The 21,488-nt window shown below is 40.2% G+C and overlaps 1 protein-coding gene across 1 annotated transcript; it reads right to left on the minus strand.

Moving 5' to 3' along the window:
• Positions 1–2,629: 2,629 nt before the first annotated feature.
• Positions 2,630–17,560, minus strand: Rbm45 (RNA binding motif protein 45). Its single transcript, XM_028762953.1, has 10 exons — positions 17,153–17,560; positions 14,315–14,437; positions 12,791–12,917; positions 10,649–10,771; positions 9,606–9,791; positions 7,767–7,896; positions 7,514–7,598; positions 7,191–7,354; positions 5,729–5,929; positions 2,630–2,923 (listed from the first exon to the last, which is right to left on the minus strand). Exons 1-9 carry the CDS (start codon positions 17,450–17,452, stop codon positions 5,737–5,739), a joined length of 1,431 nt encoding a protein of 476 aa, XP_028618786.1. The 5' UTR covers positions 17,453–17,560; the 3' UTR covers positions 2,630–2,923; positions 5,729–5,736.
• Positions 17,561–21,488: the final 3,928 nt, after the last annotated feature.

Genomic DNA, 21,488 nt, shown 5'->3' on the forward strand with positions numbered 1-21,488 from the left:
CTGGAGAAATCATCCAACCCTGTACAGACAATGCCTAGTCTCAGTGGCTGAAAATGCAGAGGAAGAATCCATGACACTTTTAATTTTACAGTTTTCTTGTCTCTCAAACCCAACAACTCTGTGGACAACTCTGCCAAGTTTGGCTACAAACTTAGAGTGGATCTTGACCTCCTTGGGCCACAGATGCAGCAGCTTTTGTAGGGGGTGAAAACATTCTCTGCTCACTTTATGAGCAGCAAAACCTTTAGTGTTGCATCCTCCTATTCCAACACACACAGACACACGCATACAGACACACACACACACTCAGAGCTTTAGCTCGGTGGTTGAGTCCTGCCTTCACGGCCTCTTTCCTGTTGTTACATTATAGAGTTAGGCTTCTCTTTAATGGTACCAACTCATTTAACAGTTACAACCTCTACAAGAGCTGGCTGCAACCTTAAGCTTTTCAGAAGAGTAATTGGTAATAACCATTTCACAGAATAAGATGTTATGACGGCTTGAAATTTCCATCACCAAAATTAGCCCATTACTTTTAAATTCAGCTTCATGCAAATTCTTAAGAACAGGTGCAAGTAGTCAGATTCTTTGCCAAAATACTGGCTGACTAGCCTCTAGCCCAGCTGCTAACTAGAGTCCTGTTCTCCTCACAAGCTAGGCCTCTACTGTCTGCATCCATTTTGCATTCTTATATTTCACTCCACTTTTTCAGACAGGGTCTCACTATGTCGCCTTGGCTGGCCTGGAACTCAGAGACCCACCTGCCTCTGTCTTGGCCTCCCCAAGTGTGCTGGGATAAAGGTATGCTTGAGTTCTCTCTGCTTTACCTTCCAAGCTCCTACTAGAACAACCCTTGTTAAGCTCTGCTTCTAACATTTAATGACTTTTCTGGAGAAAGTTTCAAAATCTTCCAAACAGCACCATTGTGTGTTCAACTTCGTGAGCCTATGGGGGGGGGCACTGCTGTTCAGAACACCACACCACCTCTGCAGAAATGAGAGGAGGTTCAGTGACTACACTCAGAGAACAGGAGGGGATATGACAGCCATAGAAAAGGAATAGCTTCTATATGGGATTCTGAGGAACATAAGGACAGAGAACTGTAGGATAGTGCATTTTACCTCTAACTGTGAAGATTAACCAAAGGTATTAGGTATTTTGAGAAAATACAGGGAGCTCCCTTTGTTATAAATTGTGCTATTTTATACAGTATGAACCGCCAGCCAGGAATATTTTGTGAGGGAATTCAAACATAACTGGAGTGTTAGAGCCACAAAGCATGTAAACAATTTAATTCCAATCCATGAAAAGTTAACTATGCCTAGGAAGTAAGTTTGGAGGAAGGAATCTGCTGGTGATGAATCTTCAGTTTTCTTTACTTCAGGTCATTTCCCCAGAGAGCATTTGCCTCTCTTATAACCATGGCTCTGGCTTACAGAAAAAATATTGGCTCAGTTTCTGCCTGGAAAGATCAACTGAGATTTTATTTTCTAAGTTTATGAAAATTACTGATTCAAAGAAATATTTTAAATTTTCAAAAGAGAGATGTCCAGGTTTTAAATACTCCATTGTGCTCCCTGTATTTGAGTTTTCCTGTTTGTGGTTTAACTCAGGGTGTGGCAGGCATACTAAAGAGGTAATTAAGCAATATTTTACCAACCATAACTGATGATATCTTCTTTTAAGTTGCCAAGTTCTTAATTTAATTTTTTAAGAGCTGATAAAATTTTCATTCTTGAAATTTCAAAATATAAAGTAATTTTTAGTAACTTTTTTTCTTGTTTTATTCTGCTTGACAGGTTCTCAACCCTAGGCTGGCTTCGAACGTAAAGCAGTCTTCCTGCCTCAGCCTCCTGAGTGCTGGAATTACAGGTATAATATACCATGCCTAATAGGTACCTACATTTTAAATTTTCACTTCAAAATTATTCCATCTCCTATCATAGTCTGCATTGAAACTTGCTTATATATCATATTTTTGGAGTTGCTGTTATGTTTCTACATTTACAAATGAAAAACATGTCTATTATCTCAAAGCCACTGATACTATTTAAATTTAAGTAGGTGTGGTAGCCTAGACCTATAGTCCTAGCACTTGGAAGTAGAGGCTGGAGGATCAGAGTTCCAGATCAGCTTATATTACATGACAGAGGACATCCCATTCTACACACACACACATACACACACACACACACACACACACACACACACACACACACGCAAAACTCTCTATATTTTTTAAATCATTGACACTTTATAACCTTAAGAAATCCTCTCACGAAAGGATTAACAGATTTTGGCCTAGCAATAAATACACAACACTGCCCTCTCTCCAGCAAACATCACTTGTGTCCTGGGAGAGCCAGCAGTGAGACTGTGAGGAGAGAACGTGCGCTTCTTTTGCTGACTCTAATACACAAGTAGCTGAATGAAAGAAACACCTGGATTTCATGTCTTAACAGGAAGAGACTGTCAATCATACTGTATCATATAACTGATGTGTTTCTGCTTTCATAGATACTAAAAAAGTGAAAGTATGCATCTTCAAAATTGGTGAAACTTGCCACCTACTTAAAGCCTAACCACCACTTACTGTTTCGTTCTTGTCTTTCATATAAATAAGTCGTGATTTAGTTAGGCAAAGCGAACTTTATTTCTGCTATACATGACAACATATTTCTCTAAGGAAGCTTTATTTCTGCTATACACAGCAACATTTCGTTCTAGAAAACAACTACTATATTAATTTTACCATTAAGGTTAGATAAAAATACATGTCAGCGATCCCAGATAAGCAATGGTGTGTAGACTATCAGATATGTGAGAAAAAGAAAAAAAAAAAGCTGTCAACTGTCCACAGGGGTTCGTCCAGTCAGGTTTTCAGTCAGTCATCTGAGGATTATGTCACTAGTTAGTCTTTGTTCTGTAGAAAGAACACAACACAAGGATGAAAATCATCACCTGCAAGGGAATGGCTGATGTATTTAGCATCCCACACTGCCGGGAGTTCTGTAACCTCTCTGTGGCCAGTCTGACCTGGTTCATCATAAATGCCTCCAAGTAAACAAGACCAGACTTACTTAGAGAGTTGATGCTGGCAGGTACTGCATTTCTAGAGGGAAACATCTGTAAATTAACTTAAAACCAGATGCTCTGAAATATTAAAATGTGTATATTCCTCTAATAGAAAAAGAAATATAAACACAAGACTTGCCTCAAAAGGGAACTCAGCTACTTTCAACATTGACTCTTAGACCAGTTTTCTGTTTGTTAGGTGGGGCTCATCTAGTCCTAGGCTTATTCCTCAGAGACAAGAGCAACCAGCACCCAGGAGTTGTGTCATATCAAAACTAAATGAACAGTGCGCCCCTCCAGTCATGATCATGTAAAGTATGGAAGTCTATCATATTATTCTGTTGAACCTTTAAAAAAGATCATTCACTTATTGATACAGGGTCTCACTGTGTCCTCCAGGCTGGCCTTGAGCTCTGGAGTTTATATGATTCTCTTGCCTCAGTCTCTGAAGAACTGCAACTATAGGTTCAGGACACCACACTTGGACCCATATAATTATGTAATGCACCCCAAAGGTAGAAAATCTCACTATGAAATCCATGGTAAATAGAGGATATGCAACAAAAACAAAAGCCACGGTGCAATTAGAAGCCATCCAAATTATAGCTATTTCTATGCTAACCATTTACCATCTTCAAGTAACTGACCCCTGAATAGGCATCAAAATTCAATAATGGTAAAAGCACTGATGGCTAGCCATGCTGAAAACTGTGTCATTCCTTTAGCTGGGAAACCAGGTGAACGTGCATCACTATGAAGGTGATGCTGCCCTACTTTAAAGCTTGGCTCTCAGTACCAGCTGCCTGGGAGGGGACTTCTGCGCCATCTTTTTTCCCATTAACCATTCAGATTTTACTTTCTCATCGATCTGAAAGGCTCCACTAAAGCCATAAATATAAGGGTTTAATTCACATTTACAAAGCTTTCCATTCATTTTTATCAGGAATTCTGCTGTCTCAATACCTCACAAGGAACCTAGCAGAAACCCAGGCCTCTGAAACCTGAAGAGTACTACACAGCTTTACATGTTAGAGGTGGGCCTAGTCCACATCTCTGCTTCACAGGTTAGAGGTGGGCCTAGTCCACATCTCTGCTTCACAGGTTTGAGGTGGGCCTAGTCCATATCTCTGCCCCTTTCTCACTCACACCCTCTCTCTAAAGCTCTCCCTTCACATACACATTAACCCCACACTCAGTAGTTCTGCTCCAGTCTCCTGGGTGCTGAGATTACAAGCCAATAATTCCCTTTAAAGTGTAAATTATCATTAGAAAGCCTCAACCATGAGACTACTTTGTATATCTTCCCATACTAGAAAGTCAATATTATTGCCCTTTTAAAGGGCAAAGACTCTCTGAACAAAAGCAGTAATTGTCTCCTATATACTAAAATATTTAAACACAAGGGTAAGTGTAATTTTTGCATTATACTTTAAAGAACTATTTATTTAAACAGAATTAAATTATTAACATCATATTTGTAAACAAGAAAATTTGTTTGCTAATTCTCTTTCACTGGTAACGGAATATTTTTAGAGCTAAACTGCCAAGCTGTTTAGTGAAATGACTGTGAATTTTGTCATTAAATAAGATATTTAAAAGTACTTTTAAAGCAGGATTATTTCTAGTGGGCCCAGTGGGCATTTTTCACTGCCAAATGCTTTTTATGAAGACAGAACTAATGACTTGCTTTGCTCAACAAAAGAAGGGTCTTCAACGATGAGGCCTACAGTGATTAATTCTGACAATTACTAGTTCACACTGGCCAGACCTGGACACACCTGTCATGGAGCAAGCCTGGGAGGACGTAGGAACAAGAAACCAACTGTCTCAGAATTTATTAGAGGAAAGCAATCTAAAGATGACGTCTCCTTTAAGTCAGATATAACCCACCACAGAAAAAGAAGATTGAGCTCTGAAAACAAAACGAGAGGAAAAAGATTCCTATATCAGTATTCATAAAGAAGGGGTTTAGCAAATGGTCAGAGTCCTTTAAAAATATATAAATGCATATGAAAATATTTTCTGAACATATACTTTTAAAGTACAAGCTCAAAAGTTTGAGTCTGGAAAGACACTAATACTTAGGTTTAAAAAGTCCAAAAATATATATTATTTTCAGTATGGAAATAGTAAGACATCAAAAGATTATTTTTTTTAAAGAGATCACTGGGTGCCCTAGGGCAGTGGTTCTCAATCTTCCTAATGCTGTAACCCTTTAATACAGTTCCTCATGTTGTGGTGACTCGCAAATTAGTTGCATTGCTACTTCAAAACGGTAATTTTGCTACTGTTATGAATTGTAATGTCTTCTGTCTTCTGATGGCCTTAGGCAACCCCAAAGGGATGTGATCCACAGGTTGAGAAATGCTGCCCTAGACTGTGAGGTACATATAGGTGGTTATAAGCAGCCTGATGTGGGTTCTCTGGAAGAGCAGATAGCACCATTAACTGCTAACCCATCTTTCCAGCCCTGAATTTAAACAATTTTAAATTAACAAAATATATTGCAAAAAGAACGTGGCTTTATTAATAGAGTTTTAAGTCAACATGGTTTTAGCTGGCTTCTCAAGTCCCCAAAAGAAAAGCTCACAAGTGAAATACTTACAGACTTTCCTTTGTTAGACTCCTTCGCTGGTGAGTAAGAAACACTTACCTTAAGACTCAGTAAGTTCTCTGCCTCTTCTTAGATTCTTCTCTTGGGGAATCTGCCAACATAACTTTAAGTCTGACCCCATTCAGAATCTTCCCGTGCAGAGTTGTGATGGCGTCATTGGCACTCATTCTATTGGCATACTTGACATACCCCACATTTTTTCCAGATACTAGGTAGACTTCAATCAGGTTCCCAAAACGGCTGAAACAAAGTAAAAGACCATCTACCTGTAAGTTCTAGACACAAGTCCTGACTCTTTCCTGATGCCTGTCCAGCATCGACTGCGGCCAGCCCTGCATGGCAAACAGCTCATTTTTCAGCAAACTTCTCTTGGCTCTCCTGGGGCCTCCTTCCTCACCAACAGCATCTTTCTCTCTCCCTCACTCTAACATTTTCTTCAAGACTCTCCTTACCCCATGGCTGTCCCTTTCCAATTTACCCTCCACTCTATCTTCTTCCTGAAGAATCTCAATGGTTGCACCTTGCCTCCCAGGTAAAAATGAACTTAGCTTTCAGGATTGTCATTGGCGTTTGAATTACCAGCTTTGAATCCCCTACAATCTCTCACTGTCCATATTCGAAAGATCTCTTTTCATATCCTTCCTGCCAGAAAAACAAACAAAAACCTCAAACCTCCTAAACTCAAGCCACACCCAACCTCCTCCTCTGGCAAAACCAGGTTTAACCTGCAGGCCTCAGGACACATTTTGCTTAATAGAGAAATCTCAGAATTTCTTTATACAAGGGGACCTACCACCACTGCTCTGTATAATGAATGTCTGGTTAATGTAGTATAATACTTTGTTTATAACACACTTAGCATGCCAGCCCACCCAAACCTAAATGAATCAGTTACATAAAGGTCAACATATCTGTACCACATGACTGATACTGTGTGTGGCTTTTACATGCTTCCTATTTGCTTAAGTCATATACAGTCTTTGAAAGCAAAAGGCAAATGTCTAAAAAAAATAGCTATGTAGACATAAAGTTATATTAAGATACAAAAATAGGTTAAGACTCTCCTCTTGCCTTTATACTTACTACATATTATCCCTTATAATTAAGTGATTTGGCCTCCATGATATAACCCTCAGGATCCAACCAAATGTGGGTAAAATGTAAGACCTTTAGTGAATGCTCCTCACCTGAATTACAACATGGAGGAAACAGAACGAGAAAAGAACAGGTCTATACATATGAATCTTCTCCTAAGAGACACATGATTTTTCCATTTTATACTTTCCTATATATCTTAAATCTTAAAAAAAAAAAAATCAGGAAATTCTATGGGTAGGTCAGGATATGTGTCTGACAGAGAAAAGAAAATGACCATAAAGAAAAGATCACTTAAATCTCAGAACAGGTCACCTCTCAGCAGCAGGAGTGTGAGGATGGTGGTTACTGGTCTAAATGAGTAGACCTGTTTACAGTTACCAGCTTGTAGCTTTGAGAATCTTACCAGAATATATCCTCCAACACGTCTAATGGCAAAGGATTGGGATTAAAGACAATAAACAGCCTTTCTTTCACAGGCGTTTCAGGCGGGGCTTTCTTTTTGCACGGTGGAAGTACAACATCTGTCTGGATTTGAGACGCCTGTGACCCAGAACTTCCTCCAAATTGCTGCAGAAGAGTCGGGCACAAAGGGAGAGAAAAGAAAGAAGCTCTTCAGGGCTTTGGGGCCAAGAGCTAAAGGTGTGTTATGGCACCTATATGGTCCTTTATGATAGCTCTGAAACCGTCCTTAGGTATAGACACATCATCACATTCTTACCCACTTACCAGAAACTGCTGCTGACTCGGATTACTCCACACCATCGATGCAAGCTGTGCTGCCACCATCTGTGTGGCCATTTTCCTGATGAGACTGGAAACAACAACTGACAGTTTATAGGAAACCAGAAATATTCAGCATCTTACCAGTACTTTGTTTAGTGTGGCTTCCTCTCCCAAGGGGAACTGTTTATTTTTATCCTTCAAGCCACAGTCCCGTGCACCCGCAGCTTGGCTTGGGCCGGACTGGAATGGTACTTACTCTGCTGCATTACTTCCGTCATCCAGGAAGGAAACACCTATCCGATTCCCAGGAGGGTACTGGAATCCATGCAGTTTGTATTTTGCATAAATAGCTGATGCTACGTTAAAATACTGAACCACACCGTGACCTAAAACAGAGAATATACAGACATGCAAAAGGAAGCAGACGGCATCCTTAAAAGCCTAAGTTACAATGTATTTCTTTCTTATTTTTAGTTTTTAAATTTTACATTCATTGGCTTTCTGCTTGCATGTTATATCTGTGTGAGGGTGTCAGAAGCCCTGGAACTGGAGTTGCAGACAGTTGTGAACTGCCATGTGGGTGCTGGGAATTGAACCTGGGTCCTCTGGAAGGGCAGCCAGTACTCTTAACCAATAAGTCTTTTCCCTAGCCCCAGTTACAATGTATTTCAAAGGTGAAAAATATAGAACTTCTATTATTCTCACACAACTAGTAAGTACATATCAAAGATAACAGAGAATAAAGTTTTGCTAAACATGCATATAACATTATTTGGCAGTGAAATGTAAGTCAGATCTTGGCAAAATACAAACATTTTTAAGAAATTGTAGTATCAGCATATATTTTAAGAATCATAGTAAAAAAAATAACCTTAAGAAAATGTAGTATCAGTATATATTCTATCTAATGAGTTGAACTTTAAGATATATATTTTTTTATTCTTTTCTTAGCAGGAACTTGCTAGACCAGGCCACTGGGCTTTAATTTGCAATCCCATTGTCTCTGTCTCCGAGTACTGGGACTATAGGCACTCAACACCAGTCCCAGGTTACATTTTCTTATATAGTTTTCATATACATAAAACCCAAAATTCTTAATTCTCTGAAGTTAAGAGTTTTTTTTTATTATATTGAGCAGAAATCTAATATAAGAACTTGTCCATGGGAAAAAAATACTATACTCAGCTAGTTGAAACTGTGGAGAAAGGTGGTATGTATAAAAAACAGAAACATTGCCCATTTCACATTCCTTTGAAGAGATTTCAGCTCTGGGGCTAGATTTCAATTGAGCAGGCAGAGCTAGGGGCAGGGAGATATTTATCCAGGAGCTTGTGACACAACCAAGAGGTTTTCATGACTTCTCTGTAATATAACTCACTTAGAGAGAAACACAGTATCATCCTCTGTAAATCAAATGGACTGATGAGTTTTTCCTGTCAGTCTGACATAACCTAGAGCTAGCTGGGAAGCGGGAGCCTCAGCTGAAAAACCGCCTGGACCAGACTGCCTGTTGACATGCCTGTGAGGAAATGCCCTGGCTGCAACTAATACTCCCTCCTTCTACCACAAGTCGGAGAACATAGAGAGAGATACAGAACACTTAGGATGCCAGAGAGGTAGAGAGACCAGGAAATGCATGAGAAGGATGATTTAAACACTTTATAACCTTGTGAGTATCAACCCAAAGAGCAAAAACAAACCTTAGCCTGAGGCACCTTTGTTTTACAATGTAAAATAGAGAACTCTTTATTTTGTGAGAGTTAAAATATTTTTATGGTGAATGGCTTTTATTAAAAAGATACTTTCTTGAGGATTTATTGTAGGATAAACTATAAAATAGCAAAAAAGGAGGGGACAGGAGATGGCAACGGGTAGTAATGAGATTAAAATACATGATATACCTGAAAAAAAGCCATTGTGAGAATAATCACTGTATAATAAACATTATGTATGTTAACAAAAAGAATTTAAAAAAAGAACCTAGAAAAAATAAGATGCAAACTTCCTGCAGTATCAACAGCATAAAAATGTGTCATGGATAAAAACTGATTTAACAGAACACTATGAACTTAACAACAGGGAAACATCATTTTACCGTAATTGGAGTAAGGATCTCGCTGAACCTCACAATACTCCAGTCCAGGGACGATGTCAAAAATGCTGAAGAGCTGCTCTTCTGTGAAGGGGACTCTCGACACCACAGACAGGCGAGTGGAGATGGTTGCTTGACCTCTGCTGTCATTCTTCTCAAAGGCTGAAAATTCAGATTGCTGTTCTCCAACTATATATAGAGAATACACATACATACACAATACACACATATAAATGAATAATTAAATTTCTACACATTAAAAATTATGTAGCCATTTGGCGTAAAGATATTTGAAATGTCTAGACACGAGATACTATATTTTGTATTATTCTTTTAAAAATATATTTTAATTTTGTATCATTCTTTTAAAAACATAATTTATCCCCTGAGAATTTAATTCATGTATACAATATGTTTTGATCAGATCTATCCCCTCCTATGTAGTACTGTAGCATTCTACAACCATAGAGAAACGGTGACAGGAAAGCTGACATCTTCACCCACTTCCTTAACTTCAATACAGAACTACCTCAGGAGTGACTAGTTCAATACCACAGGAGTTTAGACTATAAAACTATAAAATATGGCAAGAATCTTATCTGAAAAGTTCTGCCTGTGCCTCTGGGACTCTAACACTCCCCCACCCCCGCCCTCCAGCTTATGCCTTTGTTCCTCTCCTCTCTGCAAACCAAGCTTTACAGCAGCACAGTGAAGGGATACCTGGGTAAAAGTTTCATACTTTTGGCTGACTGGGCCAAAAGCAGAATTCACACACACCCAAATATAGTAGTAACATGTTAGTCTGTAGCTAATGTGTACCTAGCCAGAGGAATCTATATTGTCAAGAAGTTAAACAAATAAGGATTTGTACATATTAAGGATGTTAGAAGAACTGTGCAACTTCTCAGGAAAAAAAACAGCACATGTAAGATTTTCATTCACTCGGTAACATTTTCAGGTTGCTGATAGAAGAAGGGCTTGAAGCCAGCTCTCATATAGCCAATATGCTACATATTAATATAAAGAGGTAAAGGCGGTTCACTCACCGAAGGGAAACAGATTTGCTCTAGGCTCATGCCCCAAAGCCTCCTGCCTCACGCTACTGTAATAATCTTGTTCTGGGGACTCCAACACTTTATTTTTAGGTTCAGCCAAGAGTGCTCTGAAACCTGAAAATGAGAATTCATGAAATTTCAAGCTTCATAGCAAACTTAACATATTTGATTTTGCAGATCTGACCTAGTTTTAGAACCATAACTATACAAGGCCTAATTTACACGGTGGCCATCCCCATCAGACCACCTTCTTTGTTTTATGGTTAAAGGACAAAAGGTATAAGAGAAGACAAACAACAAAACAGCAAAAAACAACAAAAACAATCAACAGCCCCAAGTAGAGGTTAATGCAGACAAGAAAGGTCAGCAATGCTGGGCCACCCTTCAAAAAGATGGCGTCGCCCATTTGCCCAGTGTGCTTAGCTTCAAAACCCCACTAGCCATCCTCATCTTTAGCCTGTTAACCATGTGCTAAACCTTTATATGTGCTTAGCATGTTATCCTGCACACTAACTTCTCTGCCTGTTTTTAAACACAGAGAGTTGTGATTTCTCCAGTTAATCACAACTCTGTAACTGGTTTCCCTGTTCTAGATCTAGGGCTCTCACTTAGGGGTCTAAAGATGAGTTTCGAAAAGTGGGAAGAGGGTTATCTAAGCTAGGCAAGTGCTAATTGTGCAAGCATGGAGGTCTGAATGCAGATCCCCAACACCCACACAGAAAGCCAGGTGAGGCCACATATGCCAGTAATTGCACAGTTGGGGAGGTACACAGGAGACCAGGCTAGACAACTGGTGAGCTCCAGGTTCAAAATCAAAGTGCATAAGCCAGCCTCTGGCTTCCATGTGCACCCTCTCCCAACCCCTACACCAGGTAGGAAGGTCCCTCTAAAACAAAATGCTTATCCATATTATGTGTACACAGGTATACTTCGAGGTTCAAGGCATTCATAGTATCCAACAGCTGCAAACTTGGAAAGCCAGCTGGTTTGAGCTCATTCTGTCTGTATGGAGAAGCTATGACTCTACAAGGAATTTGGAGGTGAGAGAAAATAAGATGTGCTTTCTGTTTTCAGTCTTTAAAAGCACGCTTCTACTACTTATCTTCTAGCAGTCAGGTACTCAATATAGATACAAAGTTTTAAATATCAGCGCTACCAGGTACTTCATATCTTCCTCTTAGCATACTGAGGAACATATCATAGAAAGCCAAAAGACTGACTGAGAAATTAAAAAGAAAATCATGGTATGGACTTTAGAGGCAAATAAGAGTTCTATTGACCAACAGCAACTCTTTCCTGTATACATGGATTTCTATAACAGTCTAAAGCCCAGTCATTTCCCGAAGTCAACTTTTTATGTAACATTAAATATCCAACAATTTGTCACTATAGCTTCAAATTATTTACCCGTGATAGCAAATCTCACCAACCCCATCTAATTTATATGTTTGTTAGTATATTATCCTTCTTAGGGCTTAGGTCAGGTAAGAACAAATACAATATGATTTGCTGGGAATGATGGCATTTGTGTTTGATACACCTGTAAAGCAAACACCTAGGAGGCCAAGGCAAGAGAATCACAAGTCAAAGTCCAGTCTGGGCTACACAGCAAGACACTGTCTTAAGAAAAATATTTTTAAAAACCTAAAAGGGTAAATCAATTTTTAATACTTTAAATTACAAAATATTTTTTAAAGCCCCAAACCTATGCAAATGATAACCCAGGAGTGCCCTGCACTTACTACTGAGTATTCAGTCAGTCATATTTCTCAAGATGGCTGGCACCAGTACATATCCGCTACACTACTTACATAGTGTAGCAAAATCTAATAGTAGGTTCTTATTTATAATAATGAGAATTTCTTTTCAAAGGCCTTTTAGCAAGGTTTAAAATGAAACAAAACAAAATAAAATACATTCTGGGGCTGGAAAGATGTCTCAGTGGTTACAAACACTTGTGGCTCTTACAGAGGACCTGGGTTCTGTTCCCAATACCCACAGGTAGATCACAGCCATCTGTAACTCCGGTTCCTCCTCTGGCCTCTGTAGGCACTGTACCCATGCTGCACACAGACGTACATGTAGGCACAACCACCGTACACATAAAATAAAACTTTAAAAGCCCATTCTTACTTCTATCACAGTTTTCTATTGCTTGGGCAGCTTGTGATGGTTTTAAATAGCGCACGTAGCCCAAGCCTTTACTTTCTCCAGTGACTTTATTCTTAATAATGCTGCAATACTCGATATCTCCATACACCTACAAGAGTCGAAAGAAATGACCTTAGGAGACTCACAATTAATAACGGAAAAGATATCCCCAAACTTAAATGTATACCTATTTGTGTCTCATGCTTGCAAACAATGAAATCCCTCAAGGAGACACACACATTCTGTACTGCTGATTTGGCGGACAATGAAGCTGAGCCTACAGAAATCAAATACCTTTCCTAAGCCACAGAGAAACTAAGCTGGGAGAGAAAGACTTGTCCACACAGTATCATTCAGTAGAGGGGTATGCGGGCTCTGGAACTGGGATTCTGAGACTCAGCCCCTAGCTCAGCCACTCAGTAACCAGGCAGTTTACTCTCCTCTGGCAGCATCTTCAGCACCTCTGACCTCACTGGACTGCTAAAGGTTAAATGGACTAATCTAGGTTAAATGCTTAAGAGTCTGGGATGCACTACACACTCAGCAACATCAGCTGAGCACATTTAAGTGTCTCTAACCGTATCATGAATGACTGGATGCTCTTTTGAGGACCAGCTCAAAGCATAACATAATGGTTTACTCAGAAAATTAGTATTGTTTAGTGTTAGGAGACACGTAGGCTTATAAACGCATCTCATTTATTATGTAATTTACAAAATTCTCTTGTAAACACGTTCATTATATATTTAGATTAAGATGTTTTATTGTTCTCTTAGAAAAAGATAGGTAAACATTTTCTTGCTACTGGAGGAAGTATGGAGTATACCGTTTTGGAATCTGTTATTTTGAAGGTCAACTCTCAACTGGAGTAGGGCCAGAGACATATGAAAATTATTTTTTCCTGCTAGCTTCTTTCTTCTTGCTTGTCACCCACCTCCAACTCACAGTGTTAAAAGGTTCAACAGAAGAGAATATCATTAAAAAAAACAAACCTCAAAACAATTAAAACGTTGTTGAGTAACTGCTGAGAAAGCCTATAAATAGTCACTGCCTACAAAGATTTAAAATTATCTTCAAAAGTCACTTCCTCTGATTAGCAGCTCAGAGCTGTAAAGTTTTCCCTTAACTGTGACCCACGTAGAAGCTCAATCTTAGGACAAAACCACTTCAAGGAATAACCTTGCTGTGAGTAAGTGTGATGTCAACATAGCACAGGCCACGATCAGGATTAGCCAGCACAGCTCAGGTGCTCAGGCCTGTGACTCACTCTGTGGAGGCAAGACAAGTGAGAACCAATGAGTAAGTGCTTTGGAATTTTGAGAGCAGGCTCTGGGGCAGAGTGGGTTTACATTTTAGGGCTACCACCTATAGCTGTGTAGTCTTAATGAAAATACTCTGGGTTTGCACTTCATTTTCTCAACATACATCTTACTCTCACTAGCACTGTCCAGCTGTTAGCAACTGTACAATGTTGAGGGCAGAGCTATGATAATAACACACGAGTACCTTGAACTTCTCCCGCAGGTCTTCTTCTGTATAGGACTTTGGTATCATAACAAAGATTCTTGTGAGTTCTTCATCTTCAACATCCCTGTGACTTCCTGATGATCGGGACTGGGCGATGAAAACCTAAGAAACATATAAGGCCTTCAGAGTAACGTTAAGTGTATTCCTATTCTTTAATCATATTACTTTATAATATGATTAAATTATAATTATATAATTTATAATACAGGTATACAACTCAGATTAAAATGCATTGGGACAGGGTTTTAGGAACTTTTTTCAAAAGTAATCTTCATTGCAAGTGATTAAAAAAAAAACCTAATACTAATCTTTACATTGTTTTTTCCAAATACATTTATTTCAACTTTTGCATTTTTGTTTTGAGACAGGATCTCACTATATAACCCTGGCTATAGTTTAACTCTGTCTGTAGGGCAGACAGGCCTTAAACTCAAAGAGATCCACTTGGCTCTGTCTCCCAAAATGCCTACTTTTGTATTTTTGACTACCAAGAGCAGGTCACTGAAAGAATTTGTACTCTGTATTTAGACAGTTTTAACTAAAGGTCTGTCATATTCTTGATACAAAAATGTTACATGCCTTTCCTTGTCTAATTGTTTTTACACATGCTGACTGCACATAAGTCAAATTGTACATTCTTCTCTCTCCCAGTTCTGTCAGTAACACCCCATATGGAGTTTGCACCTCCATGACAGAGTGCTCTCCTAGCACTTAGGGAGCCATGGGTGTGATCCCCAGAGCTCCCAATTCCCACTCCAGGATGGTTCATGTATTTTGACGGTCTATTACTGGATACACAAACATGCAAGATTGTTATAGGTTCATCTTTATGAAATTATCAGTTACTATTCTATGTACTAAAGTTCCTCATCACTGATATGAGCTTTTTCGACCACACGGCATCTTCATCTTAAAAGCATTTCTCTTGTAAACATCACTTAGCTGCATTTTTGTTTGGTTGTTTTATAGTATTTTCTTTTGTGGGGAGCAGGGTCTTCCTTTGTCACCTAGGCTGGCTTTGAATTCAAGACCTGCTTGGCTGAGCTTTCTGAGCGCAATGCATGGCAATAATCTCTTCCCTGAGGTATTTAGTTCATTTATATTTAATGTAAATATTCATACAATTGGGTTTCAGTCTAGACATTCTAACTGCTTTCTAACAGCAAATTTTTAGAAAAGAATAGTATAATCACACTCATACATCACCATGAATACCCAAATACTTTTATATGTAGATGGAAAATCACAAGAGGCTCTATTTTTCTAATATTGGCAGTTTAATTTTATTAAAACATTATCACAGAAGGGAATCTGAGTCTAATTTCCTTGGTAGTATAATATTTATTTCTCAGTTTGTCTTGGTTTTTATTTTTTCAGAGAAATGTTAAAATTTGTGACTAAGATTTGTTTGTACAGCTATAACCATAATATTCTTAATAGGTTATGTCACTTTTTATAATTTGAAATGATATCAATCACCTTATTCACAAGGACCCATGAGGGTGTGTGTGTGTTTCCTTTAAGGAGAGCAGTGTACCACTGAAGTGTGAGAAAACCATGAATAATGGAACTCTACAGGAGGCAGAAACTCAAAAGATATCGAATATAAAAACCATGACACTATGTACTTTTGTGGAAAAGAGCACTGGATCCAGGGGAAGGAAGACTTACTTTTGCTCAGAAGACAGCTTGTTATAGAGGCAAAGGACTCTACTTATAAGACAAAGTTAGAGACATATCCCTAGGTAGTCTATTTTAGTCATTTCTTCAGTAAAATCAATCATGTGTCGAACACTACTAAAGGTATTAGAAGAAATGACCAACTTTAAGTTAATCTAGTCAATACACCGGTAATGAAGTATCCAAAGAAACATACAAGAGTCCAAAGAAAACGCAAATACTAGAGAAACGGGGGACCTCAGGTAAAATGAGATCAGAGGTACCATCAGATCACAAATTCCTAAATTTTTGAACCTAAACGGTTTATAAAATTCTCTGATTAATGACTGTATCTATATAGGGCATATGAATCGTCCGGCGCACACCTTGTTCTAAAAAATTTTAACCCCTTTCCTGACAGCATTCCAGGTGCAGCAGAGGGACGGGAGAAGCTCCATCCCACAGTCCATGAACACTCGTAAATGGTAATCTTATAAAACCAAAACCAGAACTCCCCCATCCCGGCAGTTTCCTAAGTTTGCCCCTTTCCAGTATAGTATAGCTTGTCACAAAATACTTTTACTTTGATAATTTTCTGGCTATAGGCATGGTACTGTAATATTGTTTTTACTTAGAGATCCTTCAAACTTTGTAAAAATAAAATACATGAGAAAAAAATTAAAAGTAAATTATCTATTCGTGAAGGTAATCACAGTGTCCGAGAGAGGAAGCTCAGAAAAGTTTTCACAATAGACAGGAAGAGAGAGGCAGTAGGTCGACTGGCTTATGATGACAGACACAGCTGCGCTGTCACTGGCTGTGGCTACCCGATCTGTTCCCAGGGTAAGAGGCTCCTTTGGCCAGAGGCAGGGGATCCGCTCCTCTAAGCCATCCCGACGCACTCACGGTGTGTGTAGAGTCCAACCCCTTTCCTAGCAGATGAACAGCATACCCAGTGTAGCAAAGGGGCGGGAGAGACCCCAACCCAATGCTGCCGTCGCCCTCGCGGGTACCCTCAACCCCAGGAACCTCTACCCGAGACACTTCAAACCGGGTACCCATATCTCAAACACCCCAACCCGGGCACTCATATCCCAGACACCCCAACCTGGGCATTTCTACTTCACACACCCTAACGCAAATGCCCCAGTCCCGCACCTTGATGGGTTTGGTGTCGCTGGGACTAAGGCACTGTCCGTGCATCTCCTCCATAGCCCGGCAGGCCTGTGAGCTGCGCGCGAACTTGACGAAGGCGATGCCCTTGGACTCCTTAGTGTGCTTGTCGCGTACCACCCAGATGTCCTGGATGTCTCCGAAGGGCGAGAAGCGCTCCCTCAGCACTGATTCGGACGTGTACTTGCTGATTACTAGGAAGATGCGGCTGTTGGGTGGCTCATCCAGGCTGTCTACGCCCGGGCGGAAGCCTCCGCTGCCTCCGGAGCTGCCGGCGTCGTCCATGGCGCCCTACGCGGGAGCCAGGCGCAGCCCCCGAGGGCTCTGTCCACTCGGCAGCTTCCTGGCTCGCGGGACGCCGGTACGCAGGTCCGCTTCCGGAAGAGCCGGGAGTGGGAAGGCAGGTGAGTCCCGCAGTGAGGTCTGCGGGCTTCCAGGAGAGTTCTGCAGCGCCCCCTGGCGCCACGGTGGACTCTGAGCAATCTCAACTCTTTAGTCCCTTGGAAACCAAGAATGGGTTTAGGCAAACCACTTTGCCCTGTGGCTAAAGAGACTCACCTGCCTGATGCTTAAGCCTCCCCAAAGCTAGCTTTTGGTTTCTAAGACAAAAATGTGTTGCTACAAAAAGATTACTTATAGCCCTTTAAAAGGTACTGTACTTTAGGTCGGAAGTGGTTACACATGCCTGTAATCAGATTGTTACTCTTGAGGCCTTATGGGCTACATAGTAAATCTGATGTCAGCAAAAGCACCGAACCGATAATATACAAAAAATAGGCAGACTTTACTCATAAGGCTCCATAGTGACAGGTACAAAGGACCATTGAGATTGGGTCTTGCAGTAAGGGAGAGAGACTGGACTTGGTTCCAGTAAAATAAATGGAGGACAGCACAGTACGAGTTAGTATAAGAACAACTACTGAAGATCAGGGGTAAGGGAGACTCTCAGTAGATCTGCTTCCCAGAACTTATGCTTTAGACAGGCATAAGTGATAAGTGGTAAGATATTAATAGCAGTCAGACATCAAGGATAAGAATTATGACGAGACTGATTTATCAGGATTTGTCCTCAAATTAGATTCCCCTAGGACAGAAAGCTGGAAGTTGGATCTAGTCAACCAGAAGACCTGGGGGAGTTTGTCTGAAATTTTGGTGAAAACAGGGAGTCTTCATCACCATTTTGATCATAAGCTCAATTAAGAGTCACCACAGACAGAGTTTGTAGTGGCATGGATGGGAATGGCCCCACAGGCTCAGATTTGAATGAATAGTCTTTAGGGACTGGTGCTGTTTGAGAGGGATTAGGAGGTATGGCCTTGTTGTAGTGGGTGCAGCCTTGTTGGGGTGGGTGTGGCCTTGTTGGGGTGGGTGTGGCCTTGTTGTAGGAAGTGTGTCATTGAGCTTTCGGAGTTTCAGAAGCAGCCTCTTCTTTTCCTCTTGTCGTTGGACCTGGAGGTGGAACTCTCAGCTGCTTCTCCATCTCTACTATCTCTGCCTGCTGCCATCTTTCCAACCCTGATGACAATGGACTCAACCTCTGAAACTGTAAGCAAGCTCCAGTTAAGTGCTTTCCTTTATAAGAGTTGCCGTGGTCATGGTGTCTCTACACAGCAATAGAACACTAAGAGTTAAAACCACAGAGCCTGATGGCTGAACGGAGCCTTTTACAACCGTGGAATCCTACCTTTTTTTTTTCTTGAGATAAGGAATCTGAGGCTCAAAGTTAAGATGCACAGGGAACAGAACCAAGCCTAGAGGTAGCTGTATGTGTGATCTACTCAGCTCCCACAGCACTTCCAAGAAGAGTGATGGATGCACGCCTGAGAAGTAGGAGAAATTAGAGGGCCCAAGTCAAGTGCGAAATACCCATTGGCTCCCATGGCTTATAGAGAACCCTGGTGATAAAGTGGACGGGCATTTAGAATCAAAGACTGAGTTAGCCAGCCTTTAGTGCATGGGAGTCACAGAGCTGGGCTAGGAACATAGCTCCTAAAATGCCCATATCTAGGCTGCTAAGATCTGGCCATCCACGAAGTCGAACACATCCATATTTATTGTCCACAATCATGCAGTCCAGGAGTTAGAAACTCAGTGACAGAGCAAGAAACATCTTGTCACTGAATTTTGTGAAATTCCTGCTTAGCTCCAGCTCCAGACTTCTCTACTGTAGAGTAGAAACAATGTTGCACACTAAATAGAGCAGTTGTCAGGCATAGTTAGTGAAGTCATCCATTCATTCAGTCCACTTTATTCTTTTTCTGGAGATTTTTATTTAACTTTATTTTATACATATCAGTGGTTTGCCTGAATGTATTATCTGTTACCACATGTCTACAGTACCTGTGGAGGTCAGAGGAAGGCACTGGAATCCTAGGAACTGAAGTTACAGATGGTTGTGAACTGACATGTTTGTATTGAGAATTGAACCTAGGTCCCCTGGAAGAGCAATCAGTGCTCTTAACCACTGGGCCATCTCTCCAGCCCTTAGCAAGACAGGGTTTCACTATCTAGCACAGGCTGGCTTTTAACTTTAAATCTTCTTTGTCTGGGTTTCCCAAATGCTGGGATTAGAAATATATACCACCACACTTGGAAATTAAAATTTTTGACTTTTAATTATGTGTTGTATACTGTGCTCAACACAAGAGATAAAGTAGAAAACAAATGGCCGCTCTTTCTGTATCACAGGTTAGCCTCATGTAGTTAATGATTATACAGAGCTCATAGTTCAGGGACCAAATGAAATACATATATACAAAGACACGGGTGATGTTAATTTTCCAGTTCCCTTTGACTATAGTGCCCAAACTCAACTTCTGTATAACTCGTGGTCCCTAAGTGTCAGGAATTACGGATGTTACAATGAATTTGACACAAGGGTTACAATCATTTCTCTTGGTATTACACTCCGTGAAAGGAGTGTTTTGTTTGCCTTCAGCTTAGAAAGTACAGGGAGTAACTTGTCCTAAGGTTCCACTTTTCCTTGTCTTACGAAGACCAGTCAAGGCAAGTGAAAATAATGTAATCATTTTATTGATGTGAGAAAGTGAAAGAGTACGAGTAAGACAATTTGCACACCAGCGCCATCTAGTGGGAAACAATTTTCTTAAATGGCAGTGCCTGTGAAATAAGACTACTGATTCTCAACCTGAAAATTTAGAGCTGATTATTATTTCCTTCAAAAAAAAAAAAAAAAAGAAAGAAAGCACTGGAAAACTATAGGAAAGACATTTATTTCCATATCACTCAAACATGAAACATCATATACTTGAGAGAGGTAAGAAGCATTTATTCACACTACTAAAATATGAGCATGTGGTCCTAAATTCACTCACTTGTATGGTTCTGTTAGGCAAGTTTTAGTATATTCATTACATTTTTGCTGAATTTTCCTTAAACAAGATTGTTTTTTCCTTCTTTGAATCATGGAACCAACAGCAAGACTAAGCACCAGTTGAGCAGTGAAGGAGATTTTTTTTCCCCTTGCCCAACATGCAAGAAGTGGAAACAGACTTGCAAACCAACCTTTCAACCTATGGGGATCAGGGAGGTTGTAGCTATAGAGGAAAAGACATGGGGAGGGAGAGGTTTTTGCTTTTTCAGTACTGGGGGAATTGAATGTAGGATCCTGTTTGTTCTAGACTTCACTAGATAACTCTCCAGTTTATACTATTTGTTTGGAGATGCAGTCTTGACTATGAGGTATCCCAGGCTGGCCTTTTACTCATTTTGAAGTTTGAGCATCATGAGAGATTATGATAAATAGGCCTTCAACCACTAGGCCTGGCTGAGGGGTGGGTTTATAAATGGAAGAAATACCCATATCTTTTCTGGAAATAAGTGGAGATACTTTTTGGCTCTTGTTATGGTCTATTTCAGGCATCTCCATCTCAGCTGCCACCTGCCACAGCCCCGGGGTGTCTCAGTGAGTATCCAGGTGGGTTTATAATGAAGTTAGAAACTGTCTCATACTCTCTCTCCCATCTTAGAGCAGTTTCATCTAGTTCCCCGAAGAGGGGCCTCTAGCCTTCCTTTGTCCTTGTCAAAGACAAGGTTAAAGTGAGGTAGACATTCACATAGTTGACCCAGGACTGATGTTATGTCAGTCACTTTAGAGCCCTTCACCTATCACCAATGACATAGTAACAGATCTATATTATTATTGTTATTATTATTATTATTAATATTTGCAGGGAGAAAAGATTCATTTTTGGCACACTTCTTTAGAGGTTTTGCTCCCTGGCCCTTAGCTTTGCTGATTTGGGGCTGGTGAAAAGCAGAACACCACAGCAGGAAGAGCACATGGCAGTGGCTTCTCACC

The sequence above is a fragment of the Grammomys surdaster genome, unplaced genomic scaffold (assembly GCF_004785775.1).
Source record: "Grammomys surdaster isolate TR1022 unplaced genomic scaffold, NIH_TR_1.0 136, whole genome shotgun sequence".
Lineage (NCBI taxonomy): Eukaryota > Metazoa > Chordata > Mammalia > Rodentia > Muridae > Grammomys > Grammomys surdaster.